Source organism: Chaetura pelagica, unplaced genomic scaffold, assembly GCF_000747805.2.
Source record: "Chaetura pelagica isolate M959 unplaced genomic scaffold, ChaPel_1.0 scaffold261, whole genome shotgun sequence".
NCBI lineage: Eukaryota > Metazoa > Chordata > Aves > Apodiformes > Apodidae > Chaetura > Chaetura pelagica.
The window spans coordinates 1,016,890-1,031,615 of record NW_009952189.1 but is presented as its reverse complement, the minus strand read 5'-3'; the positions used below and the strand labels follow the sequence as shown (position 1 = coordinate 1,031,615).

General features: G+C 42.1%; 1 protein-coding gene across 1 annotated transcript; it reads right to left on the bottom strand.

Annotated features, from left to right (window-relative positions):
- Positions 1-4,284: 4,284 nt before the first annotated feature.
- SOD3 (superoxide dismutase 3, extracellular) lies at positions 4,285-4,998 on the bottom strand. The gene has a single exon (XM_010007294.1). It carries the CDS (start codon positions 4,996-4,998, stop codon positions 4,285-4,287), a length of 714 nt encoding a protein of 237 aa, XP_010005596.1.
- Between the last annotated feature and the right edge of the window lie 9,728 nt (positions 4,999-14,726).

Below are 14,726 nucleotides of genomic sequence, written 5' to 3'. Positions count from 1 at the left end.
TATTTGTAATTATTTGAAGTTTCTACATAGATTGGTGTAATTTACGTTAGTGTAACAAAGAGACCAGTGATAATGATTATCGCTAGGCTTCTGTAATGTGTATGGCCCTAGTGCTGGACTGTATTTAAATGAGTAGAAGTACCTTCCCAGGACGAAAAATTTGGAGTGATAAATTGAGAAGCATCTGCAAACTTCTGCTTGTTTCTCAGACTGCATTCTATTTCTCTTTACATATAGTGACTGTAAGTACATCCTTAGAAGGAAATCGCCATTCCCATATAGCAACTTTCTGAAAATCATCCTTGCATGTATACAATTCTCTGTTTAGAAACCTTTATATCTTCTCAACTGTATGAATTTTTTCCTTGCCTCTCCCAGCTTATCTCATGAAAATGCAGGGAGTTGTTTCACCACATCCTGAGAACCCAATTTAATGAAGCTCTGAAGGAAACATATCGTCAGAGAAGCCAGAAGTCTTTCTGTGAGAAGTGGCAATGCTGTTCCAAAGCAAGGAGAACAGCAAGAGGAGAACCAGTGATGCCCTGTCCACCTGCTTGGTATTCTCAGTTGCTGGAATTGAATTCCTCAACCTACAGGAGCTGTAACAGCCCTCGGGCTGAATAACTGGTGGTAGATGGCAGCCTAATACATCTGTGCCCTCCTTTTTAAAGGAATCTGTCTTTTTTATTTTATTATGTTTTGGAATTCAGGGTAGCTCTTCCTTTCCTCCTCATTTCACCCATCTGTGGTGAAGGTTTATTTGCATTGCTGCTTCTTTCTTAAACTTCTTCCCTTGTTGATGTTTAATCACAGGAAAATATTCCTATAATAACTGAGGAAAAGGGAGGCTGCTGTGTCATTCCCTAGCTCACTCCTGATGCTGGAGCTGTGCCACTCTGCTCCTAAGAAGGCAGCAACAAGGGAATACTTAACATTTAAGTTAGCAGCTGTTGGAGAAGAGGAGGCACGTCCTTCCTCTCCTGCTTGTAGCATGAGGAATAGTCTCTGCAGCTGTGGAGCTTCTATGGGCCAGCAGCCATTAAGGCAATTTTTCTGCTGGCCTGGGACCTAATTGTCTGTAAATGTTCATTTCTCACTCCTAGAACTTGAAACCAATCAGAGAGAATTAAACTAAATTTAATAAAATACTACTAATAAAAAGGAAAATCCCTCCCAGATTGAGTCCTTCTTTGAAAAATAACTGCCAGCTGCAAATTTTTACAGCCCACTTGTCAGCTACTGAATAAACAGAGTTTATATTAGCAATACTGACAAACTCTTCTGTATATGGAAGATGAGCTAGCAGGTGCTGCCATAATCAAGGTGTCAGAGTCCGTGAACAGTTGGTATTCAGCAGACGAAAGGCTGTATGTAAATGATTACATATAAATATAAGGAACGATAGGGGGAAGGTGAAAAATGTGGCTTGTCTCTGTTCTCATGTGTTTTCCCCAGCAGGTGCATTCGTGTAACCCATTCAGTGTCTATCTGGAGGCAATAAAGCCATACTCACAGAGCTCCTCAAGTGTATTTCCTCCCTCTTTAAAGGTAATTTGGCATTGCAGCATTTCACTGATATTAAGCAGCAGCCCTTAGGAACAAAAAAACATCTGTATACTTAAGCATATTAAGGACATGAAGCAGTAAAAAGTTTTCTTTAATTATCGTGATCACCATTTAAGTTCCTCGTCACCTGAAAAAACAGGAAGAGTCTTAAGCATTTGAATGATTGCTAGGCTGTTCCCATTAATTGTAACCAACTGCATTATTGACTCATTTATATGACAGTACTGACAAGTCGGAAGAGAAATAGCTGCAGAAACTGGCATCTCTGGGAGATTGTGGCAGGATTTTTCCTTTAATGCTTAAATGTCACATGAAGCAGCATTTTATTCAAGATGTATTCTTTCCCATCTTTCACAGACTAATCCTGCGCAGAGCTAAATATCAATGCAGTCAGAACTGAGGCAAGCAAATAAGAAGGTCAGGATTTCACATAGCTGAGCTCTGAAATGTTGCGGGTGTTTATATTGTTTCCCTGCCCCCTGTCTTTCCTAAACCACAGTTGTGTGAGTTAGCATTTTGCTCTTGGTCCTTTTAATAGTCACTTAATCCTATTCATTAAGAGCTTGGTGCAAAAATTCGAGCGGTAGAAGCAGCACTGGACTTCATTTGTTCATTCTTTTTAATGTTTGTTCTGTGAGATCATAGTGATGTACAGCCCAACAATTTACAAATTACATTGGTAATTATCCTCACACCCTCTCCCTCCTAGATGCCAGTGTTACATATTTGCAATTACTAAATTCCAGGGAGATATCTAGATCTCTGGAAGCCTAATTTTTAGTGCTATGTTACTGCTGCAATACTGCCCCTCTTCTTTCTGCCCTAGTGAATGTGTATTCTAGCTACGTTTTTAGCCTTCTCCCAGGAGCACAAGACTTCAAAATCAGGAGACTTGTAAGGCATCTTTGTTGCACTGTATGGTAATTAATTGAATATGCTTGTCAGTATCTTCCTTGGATATTGCTTTAATTGATATTTAATTTTTCCCCCCAGTAAATTAATTAGTGTTTCACTGTGGAATCAAAACTACTGTAGGTTTTTCTGGGGCCTGGGGAAGGCAGGGGGGTGTTGGTTTTGGTGTTTTTTTGCTTTAGACTTGAGTTCTCTTATCTAGAAAATTAGAAATTCAGATATCATATCCAGACATATGAGGCTTTTTGGTTTTGGGGTCTGGGGAAGCAAAGTGGGAAGGGAATATTGTAGCAGGGGTGTGGAGAAGATGCATTTCACAAACTGATTTTAAGGAGGTTGTCTCACCTGAAAGTGAATTCATGCATTGTCTGTGGGGAGGATTTCATTTGAAAGTACAATGTTGTGGTTATTTGAAAAACAGTGTTCACTGAATTTGTAAAATAAGTGTGTGAAAATGACAGATGAAGAAGCATCTTTTAGAATGCTGCTTCTTTTCTAAGTGAGACTATTTTTAAGGATATGAGAATTTCTATAATAAAGACAGTGGAATTTATTAAATCCGTATGAGCTGAGGAATGTATTTCAAAATCTTAACTGAGATAAAGTTGAAAGTTTGCTACATTTCTAAAATATAGGATTTTGTTTATCAGCTTCTGTTTTGTAGTTTGCTTCCTAAATTATGCAGTTTAATTTATTTGCAAACCTCTCTTTTGTTGCCGCCTGGATTAACTGCACAACATAGTTCAACTATATTAATACATTTTGTCATCTTTAATAAAAACATGTCCTGATACGCTTGTTCTACGTGCTTGTTGCCTTTTCTCAGTATCAGATGAATGACAGTCACAAAGGTTGTATTTTAGTATTTTTTGTGACTTGTGTTAAATTTAAAAAGTAAAGCTTTACTGAGCGAGATTTGTAGGTTTGAAAATTATCTGATTTACGTCTTTTCACAGTCTCTTCTCCCAGTCTAAATTGACTGATTTACTGCCTACATTTATTGCATGAAGGAACACTCGGTATTTTTTGGCATTGAGAAGAATATTTATCTCTGATCTGCTGTCTTTATCATCATGGTCTAAGCAGCATCAAAACTTTTATCTACAACCTAATTTCTAACAGGCACAAACTAGTGGCTTCAGGGAAATTTTGCTGGGTAGTGATGGTCTGCTTTCTGATGTTAACAGTATGAGTCAGCTATATCCATGTGGTCAATTTAAAATAGTTAAGAGGCAACCTGAAATAACAAGTAGAATAATGTAATTAATCTGAAGTTTAAAACAGAAATATCTGTACTTTCCCTTATTTTTAGGGGAAGTCCATTATCCAGGTCTTGCAACACAACACCAACACTGTTGAAAGCAGAGATCTTTTTACCTTTCAGATGTGCAGCTAAATGCAGGATAGCATTTAGTGAGTGGCAATTGCTTACTTATTTGTATTAATTATTATTATTATTATCAAACCTATGGTCCCTTAAGAGCCCTCTACAGCACACAGGTTTTTTACAGACTGTCTGCTGTATCTGTTACCCCTCTTACTTGCACTCATTCAACTCCCCAACTGCATAAAAGGGAATCCTTTATCTTCAAGAAAATACATCACAGTGTTGAGTTGATGCTGTTTTTATTGATGGGCTTACAGAAAGAAGACTCTAGAGAGTGCTATGCATTTCTTAGAGGAGCAAGCAAATGGAAATGGCAGTTCTTTAGGTGTGTATCTTCGTGACCTGGGGCACAGCCTAAGGTTCTTTGTGCTGCCCAGGCCCTAGCTGGCCTCTTGGTCGTTCGTCACTTGAGCCTGGTTCTATGTTCGTTTGTTGAGCCCTCTCTTCTTCTTGTCTGTAACCTCAGACAGTTTCTCTTCCCACAAGTTCTTGTTGCATATCCCGATCACACAGCAAGCCAGACGTTTCCCAGCATTTCCATTTTCCAAACTGGCCTTATTGTTGCCTTTGCCCATGTCATCTTCCTGCTCATGGATCACAACCGATCTACCCATGACGGAATACGGACCAAACATAGTGGCAAAGAGATTTGTCTTGTATTTTCTGATTTTGCCTTCCTTAGGAGAAAAGTTGCCAAAGTCCCCTGGGTGACGGGGGTGATTCACTCTGAAAGGGTTATAGTGTCCTCCTGTAGAATCACACCCATTGCTGAGGTCCCCAAGCTCATGGATGTGTATAGCTCTAGCAGATTGATTATTATCCAACGGAAACCCATCCAAGTAAAAAATGGCTTCTAATCTTCCATATGAGTAGTACTGCCTGAATAAGACTTGTCCAGTCACTTGTGGCTTGTCAGCATCTATTTTGGAGCTGGGCTTCATTTCACAAGTGGCGTAAATCATCCCATCAGTCTCATTACCAGGCACTACTGGATAGAGCAAATTCTGCCAGAGGTCATTAACTTTTTTCTGTATGTCAGGAATTGGCTCTGGGCTTGGATCCAGCTCTTTGTCTGTCATGACACAAGGGGCAAACAGGGCAACCCCACTGACCAGGGAAAGAAGCAGAAGCATCTTCGCAATTCAGAGCCTGCAAAAGGTACAAGAAGCTAGAAAGAATTAAGGGCATTTTGCAGCAGCATAGCTGGAGAGAAAGGCAGGCAGCCTGTGGCAGGCTGAGCAAAAGAGCTGGAGCATGGTCCTGGTGGACTGCTCCTTTCTGAATCTGTCTTGTGATGAATTGAAAGTATATGAGAATGTATAAGCATGTTTAAACACATAAAACTGACACCCATGACTAAAATAAATACTTCTGATTTTATATTTTACACTAGATCTTGATCTTAAAAACTGCCCCGTTTTCCCTGCAGGAAGCAAGTAAGCTTTTTTGAGCTTTTGTGAGTTTGAATCAAGAGTTTTCTCCTACTACAAATTCCAGCAAGACAGTTTTCCAGCAGGCCTTTTTTGCTCCATCTACTTAACCAGTAATTAGGCATTACAAGTTAAAAGTAAAAATTCAACAAGTCGATTACCTTGCAGAGTTGCTGCAGAACTCTTCAGAAATAGATCCTTGCCTCTGCTCCCTTAAACCAAGATGTGATCAGACAGAACCCCCCAAGCTGTTGGAAGTTGATGCTTTCGGGAACTGCGTGTTTGTGTAAAAGTTAAGTAATGCTGGCTCAGGGGAGGCGTCACCGCCTCCCGTGGGAGGGGAGCAGAGGAGGGAGGGAGGGGGAAAAAGTTTTAGGCATTTTAATTCTGGGCAGGGTGAACACTTTGTCTTTTCTCGGTTAGTTAGTCTGGCTCTCAGTCCTCGCTGACATTCCAGAAAAAAAGGAAGAAATGTTATCAGGCTTTTAAATTAATCTTCCTTTTGATTACTTCATGTGCTTATCTAAAACAAGCAACCATCAACATGCAGTGAAGGGAGAGGAAGGAACTTTATTAGGGCACAGTTGGGCAGTTTGCTCACTTATATGCTGGTTGTCATGGAGCTGGTTTACATTTTTATTTCTTTATTAGACCTAATTGAAAGTGATGCTTAAGCAACACAAACTGTTCCACATGGACGTATACCAAAGTTGCTGTGGTTTTAAAACCTGAAGCACGATTCAAACTGGCAGATATTGAACTACATCACAGCAATGCTTCTCTGTAAAGTTTTAGGGCTACTGCCTGCTACTTTACTTGCAAACTTATCTGCTCCAACGCAGTGATTTTTTTCTTCTTTTTTTGAGACAGCAGTGATTGCTTTCCTAAGAGAGAGGTAAGCAGTAGTGAGGCAGTGCAACATGAGACTGCAGCGGAGAGAAATTGTTTCCCAGAAGCTGTCTGGAGCAGGGAGAGTTCATAAGTGTTTCATCATAGAGTGAACTGAGGAATGCCCTCCTCCTGGGGGCATTGCCCTGCGTGCAACACTTCCACTGCAGTAGCTGAAATGTGGATTCAGCCCTCACAAGAGCAATTACTCAGGCTGAGATTTCTGTAGAGAGAAAAGGGGAGCTCTTATTACTCAGGAACAATTCTCAACGCAAGAATATTGCAAAAGAAAATCCTTTTTCTCAGTTCACATCTACTGCCAGCTGGGTGAGGAATGTGACAGCTTCTGGAATGGCAAAACTGTGTGTGTGAATCTTACACTATCATATTCTACATCAGATCTGAGATACTCTGGTATCTGAGAGCTGATTTTCTTTCTGTATGAGGGAGAGTAGAGCTAAAGGGGTGTCCACTGCTTGCATCATTATTCAGGGACCGGAAGTACAGAGTTAACTTCTGCTTGGGATATTGAATATGTGACTTCAGCTCTGGGCTTCAGTTCCTAATCTGTGAATTAGCACAACTAATATTTCTTTTATTCAGGGTATTTATGAGTTGTTCAGATCACTGTCCTCATGGGAACCATCCAGTGCTCAGTGGAAGCTGAAGAAATCCACAGTCTCTGAGCTGGGGAAGTCCACACTTGCAACATGATAATGCTGTGAAGTTGCTTGAGTTTAACACATTTGAAAGAAGTATTTTATAATCAGGTTTCATAAATCTTAGCAAAAAATATTCAGCTAACAACTAGCCAAATGCAAAGGGGAATGGTTTAAGTTTGTAAAATGCAAGAAGCAACTGTCCAGTCAAGGTACTATTAAGAAAACTGTTTCCTGGCATCATAAACCATTTTTTAAGGGGACATGATGAATGGAAGGAAAAAAGGAACATTGCTCATGGTTTACTCCTTGAGTCACAAAGTAATGGACTGCAATTGAGTTTAACACTTCTGCAAGGAAATTTCCAAGCCAGCAGTCAGTGCTCCGAGAGAAGAATTTTAAAGCTTTAGTTGAATTATAAGGCATTTTGAAGCAGGAACTAGGATCAGAATTTTAGCTCTTTTAAGTACAATAATGCTGCTGACTTCAGTGGTATCTGTGGTGTTTTAAATCAGCTGGAATACTGTCCCCCAAAAAAAAACACCCTGAAAAACTGAAGATGGTTGCTGCAAAGCTCTTTTTTTTATGTGCTGCACATGTGGGAATGAAGCAGAAATGCAGACGAGTGTAAAGGAGATGATCAAAGGGACAGAAAGGACTGCAGCAAAACTAAATCATGTATTTGTAGTACTCTGCACTTCAGAGAGTGAAAAGGAAATACTAGCTATGGGCTGCTGTCAGAAAGATGTATTTGGAAAAGAAGAAGGGCTGATAACTACAAGAAATGCAATTGCCAGGATGATTTGGCATTCAGTCTGGGTCTGAAAGATGGAAGCTGCTAAGTTCTAACCAGGTGTATCATTAAAGTCTATTGTAACCCACGGCTTATGGTTTAGTTTTCTGGTTAAAAAGAGGACCTGAACAATGGGCTAACAGTCCTTAAAGCAGATAATGGTTAACGAGAGGAAAGCCCACAGTGACCTAACCATGCACTTGTACTTGTGTTACAATCCCTGTTTAAAAAAGAGACCTCTGCTTCTGTCCCAGTTGTACAGGATCTGTCTTATCTTGAATTTCCTGCAGTGTCCTGCAGTCTCCTGGGCTATACAAGACATAGTAATTGAAACAAACTTCTGCAAGTCTCTCTAGACCATATAGAAAAAACAGACTTAGCTTTACTCATGGGCTTTACAAGGGACTTTATATGCAGCTCTGCTCACAAGTTCTTAGTCCATGGTATAACCTTCAGGGTTGGTTGCTTGGTGGGTTTGGTTTGTCATGACATCATCCCATTGCATCACCCTGTTGTTCAACTTAACATTGTTTGGTTTGTCCAGCATGGAGTTAAATGTGATGAGGAAATGCCGCATAGGAGAGCAACCTTTTGAAGAAAGAGGATTTTTTTGTGTCTCCAGCAGTTGGATCTACTCTCAGTGATTTTATGGTAGAATGATTCTCCATAAAAATGACATCCAGAGAAGGCAGGTTTTACATCTTCTGCAGTGGGTGATGGAGCTGACTGCTTTCCTCTATGTATAGCTGAGGCTGGAGCCACTAAAAGGGGGGGATGTCTGCAGCCTGAGGGAAGCAGAATCAGGATCTTTGGGAACCTAATCTGCTCCTTCAGTCAGGGCACTCTGCCATTTCTGAGTCATGGTCCCATCCTGGGAGCCAGTTACGCTGGTGGGTCATCAGGCAGCAGCAGGGGCTTCTGGCAGTTGTTGGTGTGTGGGAGTTACCTGCTTGCTGTATAGGGCACCAGAACTTCCAGATGTTGAGTTTGGTGTGGTGTTCCCTGCACAGCAAAGGCCTGTGAGCACAGCACCAGCCTTGTGTGACATCTGGGAGTGTCCCAGTACCTTCCTGTGGGTCTGTGGGTAGAGCCTGCAGTGTGGATTTCCATCTGCAGGGCAACAAACAGCACTGCCAAGTTAGGTAGGATTTAGAAAGCAGAAATGCTGTCAGGGTGTCTGCACAGTGCAATGACTTTGGCTATTTACGGCTTGTCATGTTGACCAGCACAGACTGTTAAGGCCCAGTGGATTTCCAGTGCTCCTGAGAGAGGGGATTTGTCCTAGACTGAGCGGTGTTGGTCTCCATGGTCAGCACGGGCCTGGTCCTGAGCTGCAAGCAGCACCTCAGCCTGCAGAAATCATGGTGGAGGAACTCATTTGCAATTGCTGTAAGGAGAAAAAAAAATAAAAGAAAATGAAAAGTCTTGCTGTAGCAAATGGCAAATCTGCCACTGATCTAGGCTTACTCTTCCTATTTATATGTGTTCCTTGACTTGGTGTTTCCATTTAAAGAAATAAAGATATTTAGTGCCTGAGATAAGCATCCATTTATAATATTCTTGCCAAAGAGCTATATGTATTTCAAACTTTTCAGGGCATTACCCGTAAAAAAACAAGTTAAACAAATGTACAAAGGCAAAACACACTGTTCTTTCTGGGGAATAATTTCTCTAGAAAATAGAAGACGGTGCAACTGTCAAACATCAGCCAATTTGAAAAATTATTTAAATTTCTTCTCTTTAATAACTTGAGAAGAAATCATTTTATGAGGGAGGGATGAACTGTAAGTAAGCTTCTTGAAAAAGCTGCCTTCAGAAACTCATTTTAGGTCTGTCAACTCTACAGAATTTCATTTTCAGATGTGGACATAAAATACAAATATGTAGTGAAAAAAAGTAGGCATGGAACCCAGCTATTAGATAATTTAGGTTATTATTTGTGTTTGCATTAATTCCCTGATCCTTTGTTTAATGTTTATCCTTTGTGCTCTGTAGCATTAATCTGACCAGCCATTTGCTGTTCGAGAGGAGACAAGAAATAAACACCAGACATCCCTCAAGATCAGTGTCCAATGGCCATAAATGGAAATATCTTGATTATTTTTTTAATTTCAAAGCACGCATTGCACACATTGTGCATATTTACACAACCAGCAGTGTGTGTAGCTTCAAGCCAAAGCTCAGAAGCTGCAGGGAGGTTGGGCCAGTAGGTCAGATGTATGAGCAGCAGTTACACAAAACCAACTAAATGCAAAATCATCTGGTTTTATGGCAGTTAATAGCAGGTGTCTCGGAAGTCTAATGATCACCACGGATGAACTGAGCATGATTTAAGTTACTTCTATCCTTTAGCGTACTATAGAGACAGAACTGGTGATAACAGGTGAATCCCTGCATTTTGCTTGTGTCCATGTGTCTTTTGTCACTGTTGGGGCTTTGTGGGTATTGACCACTGCCAGGTGCTTCTCAGGAGTGGTGGACTTGAGGCCTACTACTGAAGAAGGAGCAGGATAACTTTCCAGGACCAAAAGGGGAAGCTTGGTCTCCTAGAGGATTTAGCTCAGTCCTGGACCAGGCTTGTGCCTGTCAATAGGACCATGTCAGCAAGGTGAGAGAGGACAGGTAACAGCTACTGCCAGAATTAGGGATGGAAGCAGGCAGGAAAGGAGGAATTACAGGTACTTCTACAGGCAAAAAGTTGGAGAGTCCCAAAACTGGCCTTATCCTTTTTCACACATTTCATTTTGACTTCTGCTATGTTTATATGAAAAGGATTGGTCCAATTTCTCTTAAGCAGCAAATGGTATTTCAAGTAAGAGACTTTAAATTATTTTTATTTACATATTGCAATACAGCTGCACTTTGCTTTATTTCAACCACTCTTCACATAACCTCCAAAAATTATTTGAAAGGCTATGGACTCTCATGAATAATCTATGGAGTTAAAGAGTAGGAGGAAAAAAACCTGTAAAATACAAGCTGTTTAAAAGAGCGCTAGGGAAGTGGTAGTGTGTCCACTTGTGACCCCTTGTTTTGCATTTGTCATTAGATTTAGAGACACTGTACCCAACCATACCAATATAAATCATGGCTTAAACTTGTCTATCCTGTTTGTAAAACTGTTTGTAAAACTGTCCTGGTTTGAGCCAGGATAAAGCCAATTTTTCTTTTCACTGATTTTTTTTTTCCTTCAGTAAGCTTTCTTGTAGCTAGCAACAGTGTGTTCTGCTAGGCTGATAAGACAGTGGAATGTTTTTCTAACTACTGAGGCTTCAAGGCCGCACCTGCACTCTGCCGGCTCAGACACTATGGGGAGATCTGTGACCCCCCCGTAGGAGGCTGAGTTAGATGGACAGCAAAATTGGCCAAAGATATTCCATTCCATATATCTACGTAAGCTCAGAGGAAGGTCAGAGATCACAGAAGACAACTTCCTTCCATATATCTGTATATAATTGTATATATTTTCTTGTATCATTCATTAGTGTTTTAATTAAAGCTGTGTAGTTTAGTTTTCAATCCAGCCAAGTCTCTCTCTTTTTCTCTCTCTCCTTCCCTAGCTGGGTTGGGGGGAGGGGGGATCGAGAGCATTGTTGTCGGACCTGAGTCAAACTGTGACAAAAACTCAAATCTACCATCACCCTGGCTTGACTGTCCTTCTTCTTACAGGCTTCCTTGCTCTCCAGCCTGGTTCTTGCTGCAGATCAGACCCATTGTTTAGGTTGTTCCCGCTACAGACATGGGGGACAGATTATTCTCTTCTTTGCAACCTCTTGAAAACTTAACTGCACCAATGACTTCCCTCTTTCAGTTTAACAGTCCCAATTCTTTTAAGTCTTCCTTCTAAATTTGTAGGCTCCTGTGTTGAGTAGATTGCATTTTCCTACAGACTGCGCACCTCTTTGTGGAAGAGAAATGTGCAAAATCTCAGCACATCAGCTAACCAGCATGGATTACTGCTGCCCAATATTACTCTCTATACCATGATGTGATCTTTTCCCAATTCTTGCCTGCAGAACTGTTGTCTATGCAATTGTTTCCATTTTATATTTCTTTAGTTGGCTATTCCTGCTAAGTATAGGATTTTACTTTTGTCTTAACTGGAGCTACCTCCTTTTTTTTATTTAACTCCCCCCCCTTTTTGTCTCCCTAGCTTGTCCCGAACATTTTGAACTCTAATTATTTCCCACAGTGTGTTTACAGCCCTTCCAGCTTGGTGTCAGCTGTGAATTTAATCAGAGACAAACTTCTGCACTCAGGGCAGGCTGTCCTCCCCTCTGGGGACTGACTGGATTACAGACTGGGTGCCAATTTCCCACCATCTCTGTTCCTGCTTTATAGGAGTATGATCAAGACCATGTTTTTCCTCAGGTTGTTTGCAGGAATGTCATGTAAGATATTAGTTAAGATTAAGATAAACATCTACTTCTCTATATGCAAGACTTGCTTTCCCTCATAGAAAGAAAAGGTTCCTGATGTATTTTATTTATTTCCCTTTCTGGCTTTCAGGTGGAATCAAAACGTTTGCCATTTTAAGTGGTTTTTCTGTAGCTGTGACTCCTGGATTGAGCCTCACAGATCCTCCCAGAATCCTCAGACTTCATAGAAACCAAAATATTTTACTGGCCCTATCTTACCTCTCCTTGGGAGAGGCAAAGTGTCTTTCAAGTGCTGCCTGGCACTTAAATGGTGTCCAAAACCATAGACATCTGAAAACCAGTTAAAAGCCACCTTTTATGTGCACATCCCGACATTGCTCTATCTCCTATTCTGCTAAAAGAGTTGAGGGGACCCATTGTATTTTAATGTTACACCAGTTGATGAGATTTATGTGACATCAAAGATGAGGTTAATTCATGCTGCCTAGATTTAAATACACGTTCAAAGATTCACATTTCTGGCTCTCTTACTTCTTGCAAGCAGCACCTGTTTGTCAAATCTCCCAGTTTGTCCATGTTCCCCACCAGCTTCATTACAGTTGCCAATACTCTTAAGTCACACCCCTCCAAAACCAGGAAGGCTGTGCCCATTTTAACATAGAGTCACGTGTGCATGTCAGGTTAGTAAATAAAATGAAAATTGGTGAAAATTTACAAACTCAGGAGGACCTTGGTTCTACCATATCACAGGCAAGAAACTTCCAATTAGCACTTAAATTCTTGCTGACAGCAGTAGGCACCAAAGACTCTGCTTTGCACAAGAGCAAGCTAGAGCTCAGTAGGAGCTGGGGGCAATCATGTTTTCTGAAGACAAAAGCCCACCTGGCTTTGATTGCAGACAGCAGCTCCTTCTCTCCGTGGACAAGGGCCCAGCTGCAAACATTGGATGTGGAGGCACATGCTCCTGACCAGCAGCTACGAAAGGCAACACCCCTGGACTTTTGCTGAAGTCAATGCTCAGCAGCATGTGGGAGGCTCCTGAGGAGGTTCCTTCACCTTGAGTGCTGCAGGGTGCCGGAGAGCTGATTGAGTTCCCGGGGAGTTTCTCAAAGCAGGTATTTCACCACAGATGTTGTGATGTGTTTCTGTTGTCCCAAAGTCGGGGTCTGTTACACAGTGTGCAAGAAGCTGATCCACACACAGAGCTGAGATACTCGCTTTAATATCCAGTTCTGTGCAGAACAGGGAGCAGGGGGCTATTCCACAAAGCGAGCTCAACTTCCCAAAATGCAAGTGCTGTGCTTATACCTGTGCTGGTTTGGTTTGGTGGGTTTTTTGGTAGCAGGGGAAGGGCCCCAGGAGTGGCTCCGGTAAGAAGCTGAGAAGCTCCCCTGCTCCAAAACCAGCCAGAGCCATTAGAAGGACAATAGATGCGCCTCAGTGATAACATACGAAAGAACCGATGTAATGCCTGAGCAGAGGAGGGCTTGAGGGAGAAGAGCTGAGCTGGGGAAAGAGAGTGGTGGTTGGAGAGGAAGAAGGTGCCCAAGCAGAAGTTTCCCTGCAACCGATGGCGAGTTGGCAGCTGTGCCCCTGCACTCGTGGGGGAATGTGGTGGAACATTCCCTGGGGGCGCCAGGAGGGGTGAACTTGGCCACTGGACTTGGATTTTGTGGCCAGTGGATTTGCTGCCTGTGGACTCTGATTATGCAGCTTTGGAAGACCCTGGTGCCAGGGGAGTTTGTTCCCGAAGCAGCCCGTGACTCTGTGGGAAGCAGGCTGGAGCAGCTCTGGACCTTGTGGGAAGGACTCATGAAGGAGAGGTTCGTGGAGGACTCTCTCCCATGGGAGGGACCCTTTTGGGAAGCAGGGAAGGACTGTAAGGAATCCTTCTTCCTGAGGAGGAAGGAGCAGCAAGAACCACCAGCCTGTGAACTGACTCTAAACCCCATCCCCTGTCCCCTGTGCCGCTGGGAGGATGGAGGGAGAGAAACTGGGAACAAAGGGATTTTGGCCCGGGAGGAAGGGAGGGGTGGGGTAACATATGCAAGCCCTGCTCTGTGTGTTGTCTGTGTCCTGTGGGTGTGTGATTAGTGTGAAATTAAATTATTATTTTTTTTCCCCAAGTTGAGTCTGTTTTGCCTGGGACCTTAATCAGTGAAAAACCCTCCTGGTCCTTTGTCTTTACCCATGACCTTTGTCCTCATCCCAGTGGTTGGGGGACGGACGGACGGACTAGGAGAGGGAAGCTGAGTGAGGGGCTATGGGGCTGTTACTTTGTTGTCGTGTTGGGCCCAAACCAAAAATGTGAGAAAGAACTTTATCTCCAACGTTCTGTCACTAGCGCACATGATTTGCTAACATCCCTTGCTTCCATTTAAAGTGGCAATGCTCAGGAATTTCATGGTACATGCTCAAAGAGTGGGGGCTTGTTGTTAGTAGGGGTCCTTCTAACTGGTGGATGTGAATTTTAGTATGCTAATGGCTCATTAAGATATCAATATGGTAGTTTCAGTTACTCTATATGTGTTTTTCTCGGGTGCTCAAGCCTGTAACCAAGATAAACTGTGGGGAGTGCTGCATTCCATCCCTTTCATCTGTCTGGCAGGCCTGTCTCAAGGCCAGGCTGTTCACTACTTAGGGGGTGTTTTTCTCTAATTGGAATCTAGTTTTGTCCAACTCCCACTGTTTCACTGTTACCTAAGGCCTGTT